Source organism: Pygocentrus nattereri, chromosome 1 (assembly GCF_015220715.1).
Source record: "Pygocentrus nattereri isolate fPygNat1 chromosome 1, fPygNat1.pri, whole genome shotgun sequence".
Classification (NCBI taxonomy): domain Eukaryota; kingdom Metazoa; phylum Chordata; class Actinopteri; order Characiformes; family Serrasalmidae; genus Pygocentrus; species Pygocentrus nattereri.
This window is the reverse complement of record NC_051211.1, coordinates 6368893-6389482: the sequence shown is the minus strand read 5'-3', so window position 1 is coordinate 6389482 and position 20590 is coordinate 6368893. Positions and strand designations below refer to the sequence as shown.

At 42.4% G+C, this 20590-nt stretch overlaps 1 protein-coding gene across 1 annotated transcript in view; it reads right to left on the bottom strand.

Annotated features, from left to right (window-relative positions):
* trpn1 (transient receptor potential cation channel, subfamily N, member 1) overlaps nt 1-19006 on the bottom strand; it is a 70773-nt gene extending 51767 nt beyond the window's left edge. Inside the window, exons 1-2 of the mRNA XM_017700601.2 lie at nt 18742-19006; nt 16781-16882 (exon numbers count right to left, since the gene is read on the bottom strand). Coding sequence (XP_017556090.1) covers nt 16781-16882; nt 18742-18879 — 240 coding nt within the window. The 5' untranslated portion in view covers nt 18880-19006. The remainder of the gene's footprint in view (nt 1-16780; nt 16883-18741) is intronic.
* Nucleotides 19007-20590: the final 1584 nt, after the last annotated feature.

The following is a 20590-nucleotide window of genomic DNA, read 5'->3' as shown; positions in this document are numbered from 1 at the left end:
AGTTCTGGATCTTCACATAGAGTGGCCCGGCGAAGTCCACGCCGGCAACCGCGAAAGGTGGTGATTCTGTTATTCTGTCCCTTGGCAACGGTGCAGTAGTCTGTTGTCCAGGCTTTGCTTTGAATTTCCTGCAAAATACACATCCGGACACCACCTTCCTTACTACCTGCCGTGCCTTAAGAATCCAATATTTCTCTCTAGTCTGCACTAAAGTGTCTTGTACACCTGCATGGCATATTTGCTCATGTTGATTCTGCACCACCATCTCTGTGTATTTGTGTTTGCTGGGCAAAATCCAGGGGTGTTTTTCTCTGTAAGAGAGATCAGAATGTTGTAGCCGTCCTCCAACACTAAGCAACGCATCTTCATCCAGAAATGGTCTGAGCTCTCGTATTCTGGAGTCAGTGTTGGGGCATTTCCCTGCTATCAGCAGATCCATTTCGGAGCTGAAACTCTCTCGCTGAATCACCTTCGTCCAATAAATTTCTGCTTCATTCAGCTCTTCCGCTGTCAGTTCACCACTCACTTTGGATCTTGAGCGTGAGTTGGTGATGAATCTCTTGATCCAGGCTGTCACTCGGAGCACTGTTTTTAGTTTGCTGTACTTCTCTAGACATAAGGCAGGACTTAGGAAGTCTGGCTCTTGCTGAACAGCCTGTACCGCAATCTGGTATTTGGATCGGAGTTCAGATTTAACCTCCTCTACCTGAACATCTTCCTGAGTACTCTGAGTGATCAGCTGTCATTAGAACACAAGGTCCATTCCACCACAATGTGCTCTGCTTCAGGTCTCGTACAGTTAGACCTCTGGTGGGAAGGTCAGCTGGGTTAAGTTTCCCCTTGCAGTGAGACCAGGACTGTGGGTCGGTTAGAGTCTGGATTTCGGTGACTCTATTCGCTACAAACTGTTTCCACTTATGAGCAGAGCTGCAGATCCAGTGCAGAACTATCATTGACTCTGTCCACAGTCTGAGTTGTGTCTTGTCTAGCTGCAGCGCTTTCATGAGTGTGTTCCCCAACCTGGCTGCTATCACAGCACCCATCAGCTCCAGTCGTGGCAGGGTCATTCTTTTAAGCGGGGCCACTCTGGACTTGGATGCGACCAGGCTTATGGTCACTTCTCCTTCCCTTGATTCTCCTTCGATGTAAGCGACTGCACTGTAAGGTCTTTCGCTCGAATCACAGAATACATGTAGCTTTAGCACTTGGTTGCTCTGCTGTAGTTTTGTACCATCGTGGGATTGACACCTCGTGCAGTTGAGGGAGCTCTGAACACCACTGTTGCCACTTCTTTGTCAGATCAGGTGGCAGCTCCTCGTTCCACTGGAGCCCTCTCTCCCACATCTCTTGGAACATGCACTTGATCCTAATCGTGAAGGCTGTCAAAAATCCCAATGGGTCAAAGATTCGAGCAGAAGACTGCAGAACACTTCGTTTTGTGTTTTCTCTTTCCTTCAGAATATCTAGCAGCCCTCTGAGGTCGAACACAAAGTCATCAGTGGCCGGTCTCCACACCAAGCCCAGCACCTTCAGAATGGACCCGGGTGGTTCTTGCTGAGCAGCGCAATCCATCGAGCCTTCCTGCCATTTTTCTTTGAGCACAGAAGAGTTCGTCATCCATTTGCATAGCTCCATGCCTGCTTCATACATTATGTTCTTGGCCGTTTTTGTCACTGTGTAGGCCTCTGTCGCCTCACTTGAACTTGAAATAAAGTCATCCACATACAGTGAGGATCTGATTATTTCTAACACCTTCGGGTGTTCTAATTCGTACTGTCTCAGATGCCTCCTAATGGTGGCTGCGAGTAGGAATGGGCTTGACGAAGCTCCAAACACCACCCTCGTCATTCTGAGCATGCGCAGCTTCATGTCCTTCTCCTGTGTTGGTGGCCCTGTGAACCACAGGAATCTTATGGCGTCCCGATCTGTTTCTGTGAGTGAAATCTGCAGAAAAGCTTTCTTAATGTCTGCAATATAAGCAACTTCATGCAGTCTAAACTTGATCAAGACACTCATCAGATCTGGATTCAGATTGGGACCGGTTAAGAGACAGTCGTTCAGTGAGGGACTTCCCTCTTCGTGGGATGAAGCGTCAAATACAACTCGCAGTTTTGTTGTCGCCTTGTCTTCCCTCAGTACAGCATGATGGGGTAAGTAGTATGTCTGACTGTCCTGCAGTGATACACGCTCCTTTGGCACATCCTCAGCCATTCCTTGCTTTAGGTAGTCTTCCACGACTTCGTTGTATCTGCTGTACAGTGTGACATCTTTGCTTAGTTTCCTTTTTAAACTCTCCAGTCTCCTTTTGGCTATGCGGTAGTTGTCTTGAAGTGGTGGATGATCTTGTCGCCATGGCAACTCCACTTCGTAACGCCCATCTTTGAGAATGGAGGTTTCTTCAAACCGCTGCAATGCCTCCGCATCCTTTGGGCTCTCAGGCTTCTCACTTGTGATGCCCAGGGACTCGAGCTCCCAGAATGCATGCAGTTGTTTGTCCATCTGTGCATCGTTGCGGAGCAGTATGTTCATGCACGTTGACTCTGTCATGCTGGACACTGCCATTGGGCCTTGTACTGCCCATCCAAATGTGCTCTCTAGTGCCACTAGGCTCTTGGTCAGACTTTCAACTCGGCCTGACACTATCGGCCAGTAATAATCAGAGCCAATTAGCACAGAAAGTCCAGGTTTATCATCTCCATCACAGTCAGCTAATTGAAGACCTCTTCTTTTCATCTCTTTCTGTATGTGTTCACCTGGAACCTTCATCAGTGCTGTGCACACTTGTGGGGTCACAACAGCTTCTATTTCGATTCTCTGCTGCTTATCCCACACATTCTCCAAGCTGAGCTTCACTATGTTGCGACTAACCGTCGTTGGAGTAGAGGAGCCAAATGTGTGAAGAGTAAGCGTTCCTTGTCTGGTAACAGGTAGCTGTAGCTCCTTCACTACATTCTTATGCACGAAACTCCCCTGACTGCCTCCATCTAACAAGCAGCGGACCATCTTCCTGCTTGTGGGTCCTATGGCCCATGCCTTGGTGGTCTGTAGCAACACTGTGTTCTCTGTTTCTCTGCTTGGGGAATTACTGAGGTTATGAGTGTGTCTCTGTTGGTCGACACATCAGGTGGGGGTGCCAGATTTTTCTCACAAACGGCTGCATGATGCCTGCCACCACATGTGGCACATGACACGCCCTTCGTCTTGCAGAACTTGGCAATGCGTTTGGACCCTAGACACACAAAGCACCTGCCTAGCTTCTTCAGTTTTCCTTTGCGTGCTGGTACATCGTGGTCTGGACATTTCTCAGCTTTATGTTCAGCACTATCACAAAACAAGCAATTGTTTACTTTCTGTTCAGTAACGTGTAGCGAAGCTGCAGATGTCATGTTTGGTTTCTTTACTTTCATGTCACTAGATGAATGTGACTTACTGTTTAGTTTGTTGGTGAACTGGTTTTCTCTCTGATTAAATGATTTCATCATTTGTACAGTTCTCTCTCGAGTCTGAACCTCTGTCTGAAGGAATTTAAGCACATCAGCCACTTTCCACTCATCGTTGTCACCTCTTTGACGGCTGTATTCAAGAGCCATGTCATCTGGCATCATCTGGAGCAATATTGGGCATAACATTCCACCATAGGTGTCTGATACCACTCCTAATGATTCTAGGCTTCTGGTTTGAACTTCACATTCATCATACAACTGTCTTAAGGCAGTGACATCAGAGGATTTCTTTACAGGAGTGAGATTCAGTAGCTTTGACATGTGAGCATTTACAATGAGGTCTTTCCTTCCAAATCTTTTTTGAAGTAAATCAGTTGCAGCATCATAATTACTGTCTGTCAGTGTGAGCCCTGCTACTGACTTTGCAGCTGTTCCAGTAAGATAAGTTTTCAGGTAGGTAAACTTCTCTTTCTTGCAGAGTGCACTGTTGTTATGAATAGCAGTCTCATACTGGCTCCAAAATTCCTGCCATGAGCTTACATCTCCGTTGAATTTGTCAATTTGTAACTTCGGCAGTCTCACTGTCTGTTTATTTGCACTACTAGCATCACTTTGACGAGTAGGCGGGGGGTTACTCACAGTCTCGCTGATCACTCGATGAGCACACGTTTTTATCTCAATGACGCGATCTCTGTACCCTTCTGCGAGTTCAATCTCCGCCTCCACGTCTTCCAGTGAAGTGTTTTCCTCCACTATGTTGTCCAGCTCACGCAAACTGTCCTCCTTTGCCAACAACACTGCTAACATCTCCCGCACACGGTTGAGATCCCTCTGTTCATCTTCCTTTCGCAATTCAACATCAATCTGGTTAATCAGTCGCATAGTGGAGCTCCGAATCGTCCGACGTTTCCATGTCGCCCTTTCTCCTTGCTCCGCTACGAGTGGTCTCTCTTCACTCTCTTCGTCAGCCATCTTGTTCTACTTCCCGCGTTTCGGCACCAAAAATTGTTCTAACTAATCGTGTTGGCGACTGGAATAATGAAGTGAGACGTCATTTCGTTTGAACTGTTTACTGAAATGAAAACCTTAACATATTTACAGCGGGAGGTTGGCCTGAAATGTCTGCATCCTTAACAACAGAAAAAATAGCCGCCGCCCCTCAAGAATCACTGCGTGTATAACGTAACACGCGCAATGTCCCGTGGGTAATGAAGTCCATTTCCTATGTACATTCCCAAATAAACTGACCTACAGTCTCCTTTTAATCTATTAACATATCTGACACATGAACTGTTAATCTTAACACTAACTTATGAATGTTGCTTTAACTAGTATTTTAAATCATGTGTTCTAAGTAAATTCTCTGCCTAACAAATAAATTCTCAACACAGAGAAGCCGGCGGCGTTTCTGGGTGGTGTTGATATGTGGCTTCGCTTTGCATGGCAGAGTTTTAACTTGCACTTGTAGATGGAGCGACGAACTGTGTTCACTGACAGTGGTTTTCTGAAGTGTTCCTGAGCCCATGTGGGAATATCCGTTACAGAATGATGTGGGTTTTTAATGCAGTGCCGCCTGAGGGATCGAAGGTCATGGACATTCAATGTTGTTCTGCCTTGCCGCTTACTTGCATCAAATTCAACATAAGTGAATATTTGCAAAAAACAATAAAGTTTATCCATTTGAACATTAAATATCTTGTCTTTCTAGTGTATTCAATTGAATATAGGTTGAAAAGGATTTGCAAATCATCGTATTCTGGTTTTATTTATGTTTTACACAACGTCCCAACTTCATTGGAATTGGCGATGTTTTTGTTAAGAAGAGAACATGTTGTTAAACATTAAGTACTCTACTTACACCATATATTATTCACTATGATTCAGTCGCAGATATAGTAAAATACCTAATTAAGAGGTTAATCATTTAAAAATGAACATAATCAGACATGAAAACTTGCAAGCAAAACAAACAAGAAAACAATGCTCTGTAGGGGGTGCAAAGGTTTGCCGACCTAAAGTGAGCACTGTGTTGAAAATTGTATTGACACTTTTTTCCTGAATTCCTGAAAAACAAAGAATGAAGTCATTGCAATAGATTGATTAAATTAATCATATCACCGTTCATCATATATATTGTCCTGCTTTCATATTTACACTTTGTTAAAAACCTATTGCTTACCATGAGGTCAATGTATACACATTTGGGCATCTGCTTATAAATTCTAAAATTAATTCTACAACTTTTAAATTTGATTAGAGGAACTCCGGCCAGTATATATTGAACATGCCTATACTGAGTGTGTAAGGGGTTTAGTGCTTGGACCCGATGATTGCCACTCGCAGTGTAATTTGAAGACGATCGTTTAGCTCTCAGCATCAATGTGTTGATTGGCTGCTAGGAAAGGTGGTTGCTCTCCTTGTTAGCAGCAGGCATCAAAAAGAAAAACTCTTCCTATCTATGAGTGGCATGTTCAGCATTGAAAGCAACACATTTCACAGAAAGCTGGTTGCATTTTCTGCTTCTCACCTTCTCATCTAAACACGTTCAGTGACACTGAGGTCTGGACTCTTCTTGAACAGCTACACATCCTTTCAGACCCATAGCGCTGAGTCTTCTCACAGTGGGAGGATGGATGTGGATGTTTTCAGATCTACAGCAGCTTGATTTTCTCCTTTCTCAAAGATTGAAAGCTTTAAGTGCTGTTTATCTGATGAGGACAGTTTTGGTGTCTAACAGGTCTTCTAGGGGGTTGTAAGGATCATTTTTTCCAAAAATCACCTGTTTGTTCACAAATTTTTCATTGACTTTCTCATTTCTTATGCAAAACTATTATATTATATTATATTATATTATATTATATTATATTATATTATATTATATTATATCTAATGTCCTTAGAAATACCTCCTGAAATATGAATGTATAATACTTAATGACTATTTTAACTGAAAATATAACAAATGAAGGGAGTTCTCTGACTTTAGAGCTGTCCTTGGAACACTGCTGTAAGGATTTGATGGAGCATTAGTGAGGTCAGGGACTGATGTTGGATGTTTAGTTCTGAATCACTCCAACTCATCCTAAAGGTATTGAATGGAGCGCCAGCACTCCAGAGAACACAGTTCCACTGCTCCACAGCCCAGTGCTGGGTGCCTTTATAGCTCTCTAGCCAACACATTAACCTCATTTTCAATGTTTACCAAAAGACAAAAATGAGTTGATTTAATATTATTTCAACCTCAGGTTCCTTGGCCTTTGCTCATTTTCTGTGCCTTCACTCTGTTCACCCCCCCACACGTTTATATTACACATGTGGTGCTGGGCTGAACCCGCAGGGAGTAAAAGTGTGGAGATGCTCTCTCCTTCACTTGGTTCTCCTCCCACAAGGCCTGCTATTTGTGTATGTGTGTGTGTGAGGGTGGACAACATGCAGGCTGCTGACTGGCTACAGCTGCTAAAGGAGAACCCTACGCTGGCCACTTGTGATATATTAAACATTGGTATTTTTACATAAATTGTTATGGCTGTATTCATTAAAAAAAATGTGGTGGGTCACCAGACCACTGAGTAACAAACACATCCACAACACACAAGAGTTAAGCATGGTGACCTGAGGCTCAATCGTGGCTGCTTCACAGTGTCCCATTTTACTGGTCAGTACTTTTCTATGTACATTATACATGCTGTTCATTTACAGTCGAATGCCTGCATCAGCGAGTGCACCAAATTGCTGAATTCAAGGGAGTCTGAATACTTTTGGACATAAAGTGTAAGTCCAGACTGAGAAAAGGGCAGCTGGCCATGCTTTACAGAAAAATAATCTACTCTGCTTTTCTCATCCAATGGGCTCTTGCATGCCAAGGAAGCCACGGAGCTCGAAGGCACAGCCTGGCATGGTATCCTATGGTATTCCTAGCAGCCAGAGAAAGTGAGTCTCCTGCTTCTTAGGGCTTGAGATGATACGTCTCCAAAGTGAACAGAGCGGGATGGAAATCTAAGTTTCCATAAAGACTTTTACCTATTATGGTAATTTGCTTCAAAATGACTGGCAGTGGATCCAATAATTACAAAGAGAAGCAGCATCCAGGAAAAACACACAGCAGTGCATGGCTCCAGTTGTGCCACATGCTGTTCATAGCTGGGGGTCTTGCCATTAACTTGTGGGAGAAAAGCGTGAGATCTCACAGATGCTGCTTGATGAAATTTGGCATCTGCATCGTCACGTTTTTGCGCATTCAACATTGCTTTTCTAATATGACTCCTATACTGGAAGAAAAATATGGTCTGAAATGTTGGTGGGGGCTAATGTCAGGAGACTACAGATCATACACAGCAAATCAAATGTAAAACTAGGCATTGTGCACCTACAATTAAAGTTATTCACTTGACATCGAATGCGTTTTATGTAATTATTAAAACAATGGAAAAAAATCTGATTAGCAGGAATGTCACACAGATACAAATTAAATTTGAATGTCATTTAAAATGCAGTGTTTTTTGTTACCACTGTGTCTGTAACGTGGGGGAGCGATGATGAGACGGACGCATATGCTGAGGGAAGAGAGATTTATTAGGGGCAAATCCATAATCAGGGTCTAAAGAGTCCTGGGTCATAGAGCCAACACAGAGAGATCATAGGGACACTACAAAAAGAAACAACACCATACAAAGACAAGCAACTAACAAGGGAAAACACAGGGCTTAAATACAAGAACAACGAGGTAAACAAGACACAGGTGGAAACAATCAAGGGCGGAGTCTAGAAACAAGGGGGCAGAACAGGGAAGAATCAATACAAGGCAGCACATGGACAAGAGCAGAGGTAAACAAAATCACATGGAGGTCTGGGAGGGGCCAATCGTGACAGTGTCATGATTCTTAGTGTGATTTGCTTAAATATTTGAGCAGCATACATCAAAGACATAAAATGTGATGTAATTAAGAATAAATATGAAATATTATTAAAAACTGCTGTTGTATAAGTCAACAAATAGTCCAGTAAAAAACATTAAAGCAACAGTTCCATTTGTAACATACAGGCAGGGCCGGTCAGCATGTCTTACTGTCTATCACTAACAAAAAATACAATCTACAATCTATTTCAGCCTTTAATTAGACTCCTATGAGAACAACTGGCAGCTACAGTGTCTTCAGACACTATTATCTGCACTCAGTACACTTCAAGTGCATATATATCCACTTCAAATTTATAAATATGAATAAAATGTATGGATTGATAGGTATAAGCAACGATTTGAAGGTTTAATAAAGGAGACTGAGGAAATTCAGTATTTCTTTTAATGCTGCAGTACTGTTTGTAGCAAAACAGCTCCATATCATGATGCTCCCACCACCATACTTCACTGTGGAGTTTGTGTTCTTGTGATCATATATGCAACCCTTCTTTTTTATAAAGATGACAAGCTGAATTACTTCCAATGTTTCTGGGGGGGGAGGGGGGGAGGGCTGCCCACTATGGTGGCTGCAGGCTGCAGCTCCTCACACTCAACAGTGACTGTAAACTTTAAAAATCTAATCAAAATATTTGACAACGTAAATTAAGTGTAGAATGAGTAGAACCAGAGTTTTAGTAGGGATGTGTTCTCCTAAACCAATAAGCCACATCCACACATCCAAGCAACAACGGTGAGTGACAGCGAGCAAAAAAGATTCCCGATATTTTCTGAAGTAACGTTGGCGTTATGTCCTCAAAAGAAATGAATGTTATCAATAGTCAAAGTCAATGTCAATGTCAAATTTATTTATAAAGCACATTTAAATACACCGAAAGCTTCGACCAGTGCTCTGCTCTTTGCTCTAGTGGCTCGGGATCAAAACACTGGCAGAACTGTGTTGGAACTTTTATTTAGACCCAGTAAATTCATGGACTGAGAGGGGATGCCAGTCAGAGGGCACAGTCATCGCAAAGGCGTCCTTTGGCAAGGTTATGCTGGAGAGGACGTGCTCACACCTGAAAGCTAGACAAAGTTTTCACGCAGAGACAATTTGATGTCAGATACAATGAAAGAAAATCCTTGAACTGTTTGCTTGAGCAATACACTGAGAATCATGGTCCTATAGTCCTCTACAGATTAGCCACATGTTCACATTGTCAACAAACTATCTTTCTAACTATCTAACTATCTCTTTCTGTTGAAAGTTGATTCTAAACAGTGGTGGGGTTGGGGTTAGGATTTGGGCCAGGTTTAGGGGTAGGACCAGAGTGAGGGTTGGGCTTGGGCTTTGGGTTGAGGTTAAGGTTAGGGTTAGGATTAAAGCAGTTTAGAGTGAAAGACAATTATGGTCAATCTAGATATTTAGTTGAATGCAACTTGAATACTGTAAGCCGTGATCAGTCACTCTTTACAGAACTAACTCTCTGTGTGTTTTCTTTTCTTTGCCGAGTTGAACAGCTGCCCATCTTGTGCGTCTGATACTGTTGATTCTTCTGCCTTGGTCAGGTGCCCAGTGCTCGCCAGCCTTCTGCACCGGCTTTGACCACCATTGAGCTTCATGCTGTACAACGCTATGTAAACCTCACCCTCATGAACTGATCGTCCTGATGCTGCTGCAGCTGCGTAAAGTAAAACTAATCTAATTAAACATTGCTCTGCCTGTTTTCCCCGTCTTGTACTATAATACTTTACACAAATGCTGTTTACTCTCCGGTGTTGATCACAGGAGTCTTGGTTCCTCCCTTTTCAGTCTTGGTTCCTCTCAAGGTTTCTTCCTCCTACTCTTTTTTTTTGCCACTAGCGACGCTCATGGGGGCTTGGACCTGGACTTTTCTGTAAAGCTGCTTTGTGACAACACCTGTTGTAAAAAAAGCTATATAAATAAACTCGCCACTTGCATTTTTTAGAACTGCTTCATGTGCTGTTTGCGTGCAGCTTAAAGCAGCCAGGTTAGTGAGTGGCCATGATGTGTAACAAACTATACAGCCCCAAAAAAAAAAACACTTAAAACATCTTCCGTCCATGAACTTTCCAATATTACTAAACCAAATGTCCAGCAATTGGTTTTTTTTATATATATATATATATATATATATATATATATATATATATATATATATATATTTATATACACGGTTGAACAACGCTGCTGTCGGAAGAGAACCTTGTATCTCCACTTTTGCAGATTTTCGGTTCTTAACATAATTTGAAAATGCCTGTTGGCCTTTACAGTGTCTATAAATTACATGCAGGATAGATCAAAAGAAACGGCCTAAAATGACTTGTAAAAAATTCTGGTTCCATTGACTTCCATTAAAAGTAAAGAAGGTTTTTCCTTCTCCTGTAAAGTGACCAAATTGGAGACATGAGGTTTTCTTCCTCAGGGTCCTCTCTGTGTGGAGTTTGCATGTTCTCCCCGTGTCTGCGTGGGTTTCCTCCGGGTTCTCCGGTTTGCTCCCACAGTCCAAAGACATGCAGTCAGGCCAATTGGACATGCTAAATTGCCCCTAGGTGTGAGTGTGTGAGTGACTGTCTGTGTCTGTCTGTCTGCCCTGCGATGGACTGGCGACCTGTCCAGGGTGTATCCTGCCTTCTACCCGAAGACTGCTGGGATAGGCTCCGGCACCCCCCCGTGACCCTGATGGAGAAGCTTAGAAAATGGATGGATGGATGGTTTTCTTCCACAAACAGTGATACGCAGTTATACGCAGCAGACGAGCAGTAAATAACAAAAAGAAAGATGTCTTATTACTTGTTTCCTCTCACTGTTTATAATAATTCATATTTGACAGCATTTTTGTAACTTTTGTGGCCATGCAATTTTTTTAAGAAGCATCCCGCGACCCTCAAAATTATGATTAATCAGTTCCAAACGTGGAGGGGGTACGTCCCCTGAACTTGCACCATACACATCAATAACTGGATGGTGATGTGATTAAAAATAGAGCTTAATATTGTCGCTATCCAAAAAAAAAAAAAAAACAGAAAAAAAAACACAACAAAAGCATGTATATAATTAAAAAAATGATCTATAAAATGGTCCTTTTACAGGAGAAGACTAAAACATTCTTGGCTTTCAATGCAAGTTTATGTAAAGAGATTTTATTCCAAGTAATTCTGGAGCATTTTTATTGGTCCACTCTTCATAAGATGCTGTAAACAGACCTCAGTCCTCTATAGCAAACACTTTGATTATGACTTCTGTAATAGTGGCTAATTCTCATTTCCTGAGTCTAATATTCCTCTAATTGTCCCCCAGTGGCCAATCCAGAGTAGCAGATTCTCTGATACCCTCCATTAGCTGCCTCACTAAAATGCTTCTGATTGAAATGACTCACATGAGTCAGATTGCTTTCAGGCACACCACTCTAGCATCAAATGTTCTCATATCAAATGTTCTGATGATGAAGCAGAAACTAATGATGGCCATTCACAAGTGTGGCTCCTGAATCCGCATCTGTGAGTACTGCACTTAAATTGCATAAATCGATGGTCTTAATATAGAAGCAAGTGTATAATTGTCTGTTCCAAACCGCTCTGTTAGACCACCCTCCGGTTTGCTCCTATAAAACGGAGCTGTCTGCATTCATCCAGAAAAAACGTTCCACTTTGAAAAGTTTCATAGACGTCCCACAGATATCGTAACCCCTGTACTTTCCTAATCACAAGGAAAGTGGTTTTATACCCTCTAGAGCAGCGACACGTGCTTGCAAAACCAATTTTACAGCCTAATGGTTCACATATGGTTCATTTTCATAGGCGTTTAATGGAGAAATCCTATGATTTCTAAGAATTTCTGCCTAATTACATTGTTGAGAATGTAATTTAGAGTGAAGTTACATGGTTCATAACAGAGACTCAGGCTTCTTTACAGTGGTGGTGATAGGAACCAGGGGTTGCCATGTCTACAACAACAAAATACAGCCACTTTATTTACTAACCAAAACCACCAGAGAACCTGCACGTGTCTTCTGAGCTTTTTACGAATGATGATGGTAAAAGGAGTTTTTTTTCTGGGGACTATTTTGCCTCACAATGCTCTATATGCACCAATCTGCCATGAATAACTTATTATTAATGAAGGCGCATTCATAGTCATTTGATGTAATACCTTCCAGTGAGGCAGCTTTTGGACATCTGGTTGCTATCCAGGGCCGGCGCTAGGGGGGGCTGAGGGGGGCATTGCCCCCCCCCCCAAATTGTGTCTTTGCCCCCCCAAGCACAATGCAAGCAACGGCTATTTTTAAAATTATCTCTGAACCAATCACAAAAATGCATTTTGCTTTACAGTGTGAAGATATTTCCTTGCTTATTCCCGATTGGCTCTTTGAGTCATATAAAAATCGGCAGACTGCCCCAGACATACTCAAATCCACACTCATACTCCATGCTAGTGGACAACCCATGACTGACAACATGTGGTCTGATGCTCTGCAGCAAAAATGTCTCCGGTGTTACCTTTCTTGTGTGTAACAACCGTGACCCCTATGGAGAGACAGAAAAGTTTATGTGATATTTATTATTCCCACAAACAGGGAAATTTCACCTCCACATTTAACCCATCCATGAAGTGAAACACCACATACACACACTAGGGGGCAGTGTGCCCAAAGCGGTGGGCAGCCCTATCCACAGCACCCGGGGACCAGAGGGGGGTTAGGTGTCTTGCTCAAGGACCTCTCACTCATGTATTGTCAGCGCTGGGGATCAAACCAGCAACCTTCCGGTCACAGGGCCAGTTCCCTAACCTCCAGCTCACAACTGTCCCTAGAAGTGGACGTTTCCACAGACATGGTGACCTTTGGTTCCTATCGCCGCCACTGTAAAGAAATCTGAGCCTGAATGTTTCTCTGTAGTGAACCATTTCACATCAAACCACTCTGAATATGTTTACATCTCAATTAATTCAGCAAATATTTTGACAAATGGGTGGGATTCCCCTTCCACATAGTGTCTGTGTAATACAACTTGCTAGGTAGTACAACATTTTTTACAGAATGATCAAAACAAACTGTTAAGAGCATTCTTGACTCATGTTGCCAACATCCTTGCTGATTTTAGTGGCTGGAAATGGTCCAGGTTAGGGTCGCTGGTGTTCAACACAAAAGAGGACGAGGCATCCCAGCGAGGTTCCACTGTAAAGGTCGGCATTAAAGCTCACCACTCTCGTTAAGTCTTCCACCCTTCTAAGCAAATGACCTTTTCCCAGACTGCCACCAGCCCCCCTTTCTAGTGGGGGCTAATGGGGTCTACCCATTAACACACACTGGCTGTTGTTCTGAACCTGCTCATGCTGGTGCTTTGGACACCCTGATGATACGCAGAAACGCTATATAATTATGGGCATCACTGCTATGCTGGAGACACGAGTAGGCAGCATTTATTTATTGAGCATTCAAATAAAGACAAGCCTAGACACCTAAAGGGGAAGTCAAACAAAGTCATTCAGTGGTTTTATATGAGGTGGTTCATCCTTTCCCATTCCACCCCTCAGCCCTACCACTTAGCCCTCGGCCCTCCGTTATGCGCGTTCATGTCTAGTGGTAGGGTGTCTCGATTTCAAGTGAGATAGAAGGGTGGGGTGAAGTGTTAAGGCTACATGGCCTCCAAACGGAGGATTTTCAGAGACTCACTCCAAACAGCGTTAAGAGAAAAAAACAAGCGCAGCACAGCACAAGCGACAAACCCCCCCCCCAAAAAACGAGTATTTTCTTTGATTAAAAATACGACAATCATTGTATTATCTTAGTTTAATGTCATTGAAATGTATAAGGATCCTTTTCTTCATAACAAGCTGTCACGATTGGCCCCTCCCAGTCTGGTTCATGTGCTTTTTGTTTTGATCTTAGTCCGGCCCCTTGTTTGGTTACTCCGCCCCTGATTATTCCCACCTGTTTCTACCTGAGCCCTGTTGTCTCTTGTTAGCCCTCATGTATTTAAGCCCTGTGTTTTCCCCTGTGTGTTTGCAGGTCTTTGAACTCTTTGTCGTTTGATTATGTTTAATATTTGTTTGGTGTGAAGTATTTGGATTTCTGTGTTCCTTTGTCATATCTGACCCCCATTCTCTCTGTGTTGGCTATTTGAACCGTTTTGACCATGACCCTGGATTTGCCCTTAACAAAAGTCGCTTATCTCAGCACGTGCGTCCGCCTCATCGCTCCCCACCGTTACACAAGCATAGAAAAATGCTAGTAGTTTGCTACTGTCTCAGTAGCTAGCTGGCTAAATTCCCTGTTCCTCCTTAAATGGCATCAGAAATGCTACACCATTTAAGGTGGAATGGGAAAATTTCAACAAAAAGCCGACAAATATCTGACTTCAGCTGACTTCATGTCACTGAAGAATTAGAGGTGGTCGATGATAAATAACTGCCCCCCCCCTGAAAGCGAATGATGCCCTAACTTTAACTAAAGCCCGGCAGCGAGGTTGCTGACCTTTACCCTACATAAAGAGCCATATGCAAAAGTTTGGGTACACCTAGTCAAAGTACACGTCCTCTACAGAGGACAAACTTTGGCATATTTTATGTCTACAACACAAACATGGTCATTGTGTTTGTGGTTAATACCTGAAAAACAAAGGAAAATGCTTTCTCTGGAGACTGGTTTGCCCTGCAGTACCTCTCACCCATGAACTGATTTGAAAAAAATATATATTTTAGGCCAAAAGCATCTCAAAAGTACTGTAAAACAATGTTTCAAATATCAAACTGCATTATTGTAGTGCTTAATAACTTTCTGTGAGGGAGCTTTTAACCTTTGTGTGGTGGTGATGTGTTTGTTACTCAGTGGTCTGGTGGACCCACTGCTTTACTGGTTGTTTATATCAATACAACCACAGAAATTGATGTACAAATACCAGATTTTACAAGTTACAAACGTTACAAATACCAAAATATCACAACTGTTCAGCGTAGGTTCGCCTTTAGCAGCTGTAGCCAGTCAGCAGCCTCTCCATGTTCTCCACCCACACATATACAAACACATACACGCACAGGCACAGACACACACACACTAACAGCAGACCACGTAGGAGGAGAACACAGTGAAGGACAGAGCACTTCCACTCTTTTATTCCCCGCAGGTTCAGCCCACCACCACATGTGTAATATAAATGTGTGGGGGGTGAACAGTGTGGAGTCACTGAAACTGGGTTATTTTATATGTTCTTCGCCGAAAATGCGCAAAGGCCAAGAATCTGAGGTTGAAATAATAATAAATCAGATTTTTTCTTTTGGCAAACATTGAAAACACCACACGAGGGTTAAGGTCTCCCCTTTTGCCTGAGAGTGCTGAGAGCTTTTGCACAGCAGAACAATCATCAGTGATAAATGTCCACCTACGGTTTGCATTGGAGGGCGTCAGTATGTACATTGGAAGTACTGGTGTGTTTACAGGTGCAGTGGATTAAAAACTGGGCACTCGCTCCTTCACAAAGATGCTCTGACTGATGCTTAGTTTCCCCTCAAAGGCTGTTTCCATTAAATCACTTAATTACCTGATAATTAAGTGCATGTGTGTTCAGTAAAACAGGGGTCAGCAACAGGCGGCTCCAGAGCTGCACGTGGCTCTTTTGCTGGCCTGTTGAGGCTCCACAGCTGAATCAGATTTTTAGGGAAAAATAAATTAATCCTCCTTTACAGTAAAATAAAGCTCTGCTGATCTTTCAACACAGTTATAACAATAAATGCTCTTCAATGCTGGAGCTCATGTAGAACTGCTATTTCACTCTTTAACCCTAAGGGTTGGCGCGTAGACTGCTGGTCACCATAGCAATGCAGACAAGTCTCGCCTAGCTAGCGGCTAACGAAAAGGCAAAGAAAAAGATTTTAGATGAAGACTTATTTACAGCTATAATCACTCCAGCTGGTTTCCTGATATGTTTAATCTGCATCGAGAAACTGTCAAACACTAAAACGCGCGAAGCTGAATCAGCTTATTATTTGAATTTTTCCGTTCCACCTAAAAAGTTGCGGCAGTTAATTTGTAATGCAATTTAAACTTCATTTAAGGTGGTGAAGCTGGTGAAGGCAAGCTGACTTTGACCTCGTACAAAATCTAATGTTTAGAGACATTTTACGAGAAACGAATCTACTGTTGTTGAAAAGTTTCCTGCTGGAGATGTGAGAAAAGTGGCTGTAGCTGAGCTAAAGCTCAAAGCAGAGCAAAGTAAGTCTGCGTTTTTATTTTTAGGCTATGCTGGCAGCACATACTGAGACGTATTTACAGCCAAGATGGTAAAACGGACATAAAATGTTGAGGCTAACAAAGTGGTTTGATTTCTCGAGGGGCCAAAATGGCTCTTCTTAATACTTGGGTTACCAACCTATATAGCATAAGCATAAGATGTTATTTTGGACGCAGCCAATGAACCAGTCTCACCTTAGCTTTTTCTCCAGGACTGACCCCCAGCTCCAGAAGCCTCTCCACTATAGCAAGACGGTTCTCTCGTACCGCAATCATCATAAGGCTCAAGCCTGACTCCTTAAAGAAAGAGGCAGAAATAGCAGCACTTCAGTGAAGTCAGTGCAGTTAGAGGCAAGCAAAACTGAAGTACACAGCTGCCTAACTTTTGTTTTGGTTTTGGTTACCATCATATACATTCTTTTGGTTTATTTTTGATTAAATGACATTAAGTTACGAAACTCATTTAGTCAAAGTCCAGCTATTGATATTAGCCTGGATTTATGCAGGTTATTGTGACTAAATGACACTTATTTATGTCACTGACACAGTCAAAGTCCATTTTTGGGTACCAGTATGGACTTATTTAGCATTATTTAGACCGTATGGCACTAATTTAAGACACTGACTTTGTTAAATTCCAGTTTTCAGTTTTTTGTTTTGGATACCAGCCTGGAAATATTCAGGTTTATTTATACAAAATGACTATAACTTATAACACCAACTTACCAGTGCAGTTTTGGATACTAGACTTATTTATGACATTAACATAGTCAAAGTTCAGTCAAGGATGTTTATATAGACTTAATTGCACAAATTTATAAAACCAACATAGTTTCAGTCCAGTTTGGATAGTAGCATAGACTTATTAAGGTTTATTTGGACTAAATTATACTAATTTATGGTACTAAATTGGCTTGGTTTTTGGGGATTTTGGATACAAGCATAGACCTATTAAGGTTTATTTAGACTAAACGACACTAATTTATGGTACTAACTTAGTCAATTTACAACTTTGGCTTTGTTTTTGGGGATTTTGGATACAAGCATAGACTTATTAAGGTTTATTTAGACTAAACGACACTAATTTATGGTACTAACAGTCAATTTACAACTTTTACTTTGTTTTTGTAGATTTTGGATACAAGCATAGACCTATTAAGGTTTATTTAGACTAAATGTTGCTAATCTGCATTCCTCTCTGTTTGTAAGCAGATTCCTTGCTACTTGTAAGGCAGCTGTTCATTATAGCTTAAATCTAAGGACACTTGAATCATAGTATCAGAATTTAAAAACGGGATCTGCAAATAATGGCTTTCTTAAAAAATCAGCATAGGGCTGATGTTTCTATCTGACAGACATTTCAAACTAACAACTGGATGGCGTATTCTTGTGTATGCTGGAGCAGCAGAACATTAGAGGAGGCTCAGCTACTGAGCATACATGTCTGCATTTGATTAATTTATATGTAACCCTACAGAGCAAAACCATAATCTCCCCGACGCTGATCCAAGTTCATTTAGTCCCAGCAGGTACAGACATAAACATCAACACATCAGCATCGGCGCACAGTTCCCACATCAGTTCATTCCTACCTAAAGAGGAACTCCGTCAGATTTTCAAAAATTTTACGCAATTAAATGTTTAAGATGTAAACAAAGTGATTCGGAGTGGTTTGGTGTGAAACGCTCGGTTCTAGAGAAACTTTGAGTCAGATTTGTTCACAGTGGTGGTGACAGGAACAAGACGTCCATCTCTAAAAGCTCCCTCACAGAAAGTTATTCGATGAAATATTTAGATATATTTAGATCTATGCTTCCTGATGGCAAAACAGTCCCCAAAGAAAACTTATTTTTTCAGGTTTATGACTTTTTTACCATCTTCAACATTACATATTACTCCAGCAAGCAGGTGAAGGCTCACGGGGTGGCTTTGGCATAGTAAATAAAATGACCATAGACATGGCGACCCCTGGTTCCTATCACCGCCACTGCAAAGAAAGCAGTCAGTAAGTTTCTCTACAATGACCTGTTCCACACCAAACCACTCTGAATCACTCTGTTTACGTCTCAAGGACTGAAGTGTGCAGAAAATTTGAAAAGTCGGTGGAATTCCCCTTTCAGTCAACTGCTCCATACAACTGAATGCACCAGACTCACCTCGTCCACTTGGCTGATGTCTGGGTCTCCCTTGTCCAAGGCTTTGAGTGTTTGTTCGAGTGCGATCCATTCTGCCCTCAGACTGAGCTGCAGCAGCCGCTGAGCGCTCCCGGCGCCCAAACCAGCACCTTCGGACATCTCAGAACATAGTCTGACCACAACGAGACCCTGAACGCTGAGTGACTCTCTAACGGCTCCCAGTCACTGGTCACTCCTGCAGGTGTCTGATGTGGAGGCTGTCTGCTCGCAGCGGGAGGTAAGAGCCTCTCTCTGTCTCTCTCTCTCTCTCTCTCTCTCTCTCTCTCTCTCTCTCTCTCTCTCCCTGACTCCGCCCACAGCGGATCCTGTTACCGTGGAAACGACCGATTTGACTCCCAAACACTCAGCTGTCGAGGCGTCCCACACGTTCAACAAACTAATGAAACTAATCTTTTCTTTTTTTGGACGATGCAAAGCTTTACACTCCTAACGACGCTAGAGCAGCTAACCAGACGCGCTAACGAAGCTCACACGCTTTTTCTTTTGGACTTTCAGAGGCGCGTCACTGACTCATGGGTACTTTTATGCAGCAAAATCATAGAATAATAGTTTTGTTTATTGAACAATGTAACATAGACATGCAGAGGGACAGAGAGTTCAACAACAACTGAGGACAAAAGAGTTACACAAGCTGAATCCCATATTAAAGGGAATATATACTACATTTTTCAAAACAGCTGTCAAGTTTGTACATTACACACAGACACACACACACACAGACACACACACACACACTGATCAGTCATAACATTCTGACCACCTCCTCGTTTCTACACTCATTGTCCATCTTATCAGCTCCACTTACTGTATAGCTGCACTCTGTAGTTCTACAGTTACAGACTGTAGTCCATCTGTTTCTCCGATACTCTGTTATCCTGTTTTTCAGTGGTCAGGACCCCCATGGACCCTCACAGAGCAGGTATTATTTGGGTGGTGGATCATTCTCAGCACTGCAGTAACACTGATGTGGTGGTGGTGTGTTAGTGTGTGTTGTGCTGGTACGAGTGGATCAATGAGAAGTTGGTAATAATGCTATGCCTGATCGACATATATACAGATATTTACGGCATTTGGCAGACACTCTCAATTTGATCATTTTGTACACAGGTAGGTGACGGTAATGTTAGGAGTCTTGCCCAAGGAGTCTTACTGGTATGGTGTAGGATGCTTATTCAAGCGGGGGTTGATCCCCAGTCTACAGCGTAGAAGGTAGAGGTGTTACCCACAACACTATCCAACCATGTGTGTGTGTGTGTGTTTATTTGTTTACTTACTTACTTGTTCATTCATTCATTCATTCACTCACTCACAGTGGGTTTTGCTGTCACCTCACAGCAAGTAGGGCCTGGGTTCAGTTCCCAGACTGCTGGGCGACAGAGTCCCTTCTGTTCCTCCCGTGTCTGTGTGGGATTCCTCCGGGTGCTCCAGTTTCCTCCCACAGTCCAAAGACATGCAGTCAGGCGACGTGTATGTCTGTGTTTGCATTTCTGTCTTCTGCCCAATGACTGACTCCAGTCTCCAGGACCGCCTTCCCCCCGTCCCAGGAGGACAAGCAGCTTAGACAATGTCCTAAATGTATTCAGTAACACATTCAAGTACAGTAATCAAAAAGCAACAGATTCAGAATACTTTAAGACTACAGTTCCCACACATCTTCGTAAAGCACACAGAAACTTTAAAAAACTTTATACCTGACTCACTGATCCTCACTGTTTCAATTCCAATTTCATAGTCATTTCAGCTATATACAACTACACAGTGTATATATCAGTGTGTGTATATATATATATATATATATATATATATATAT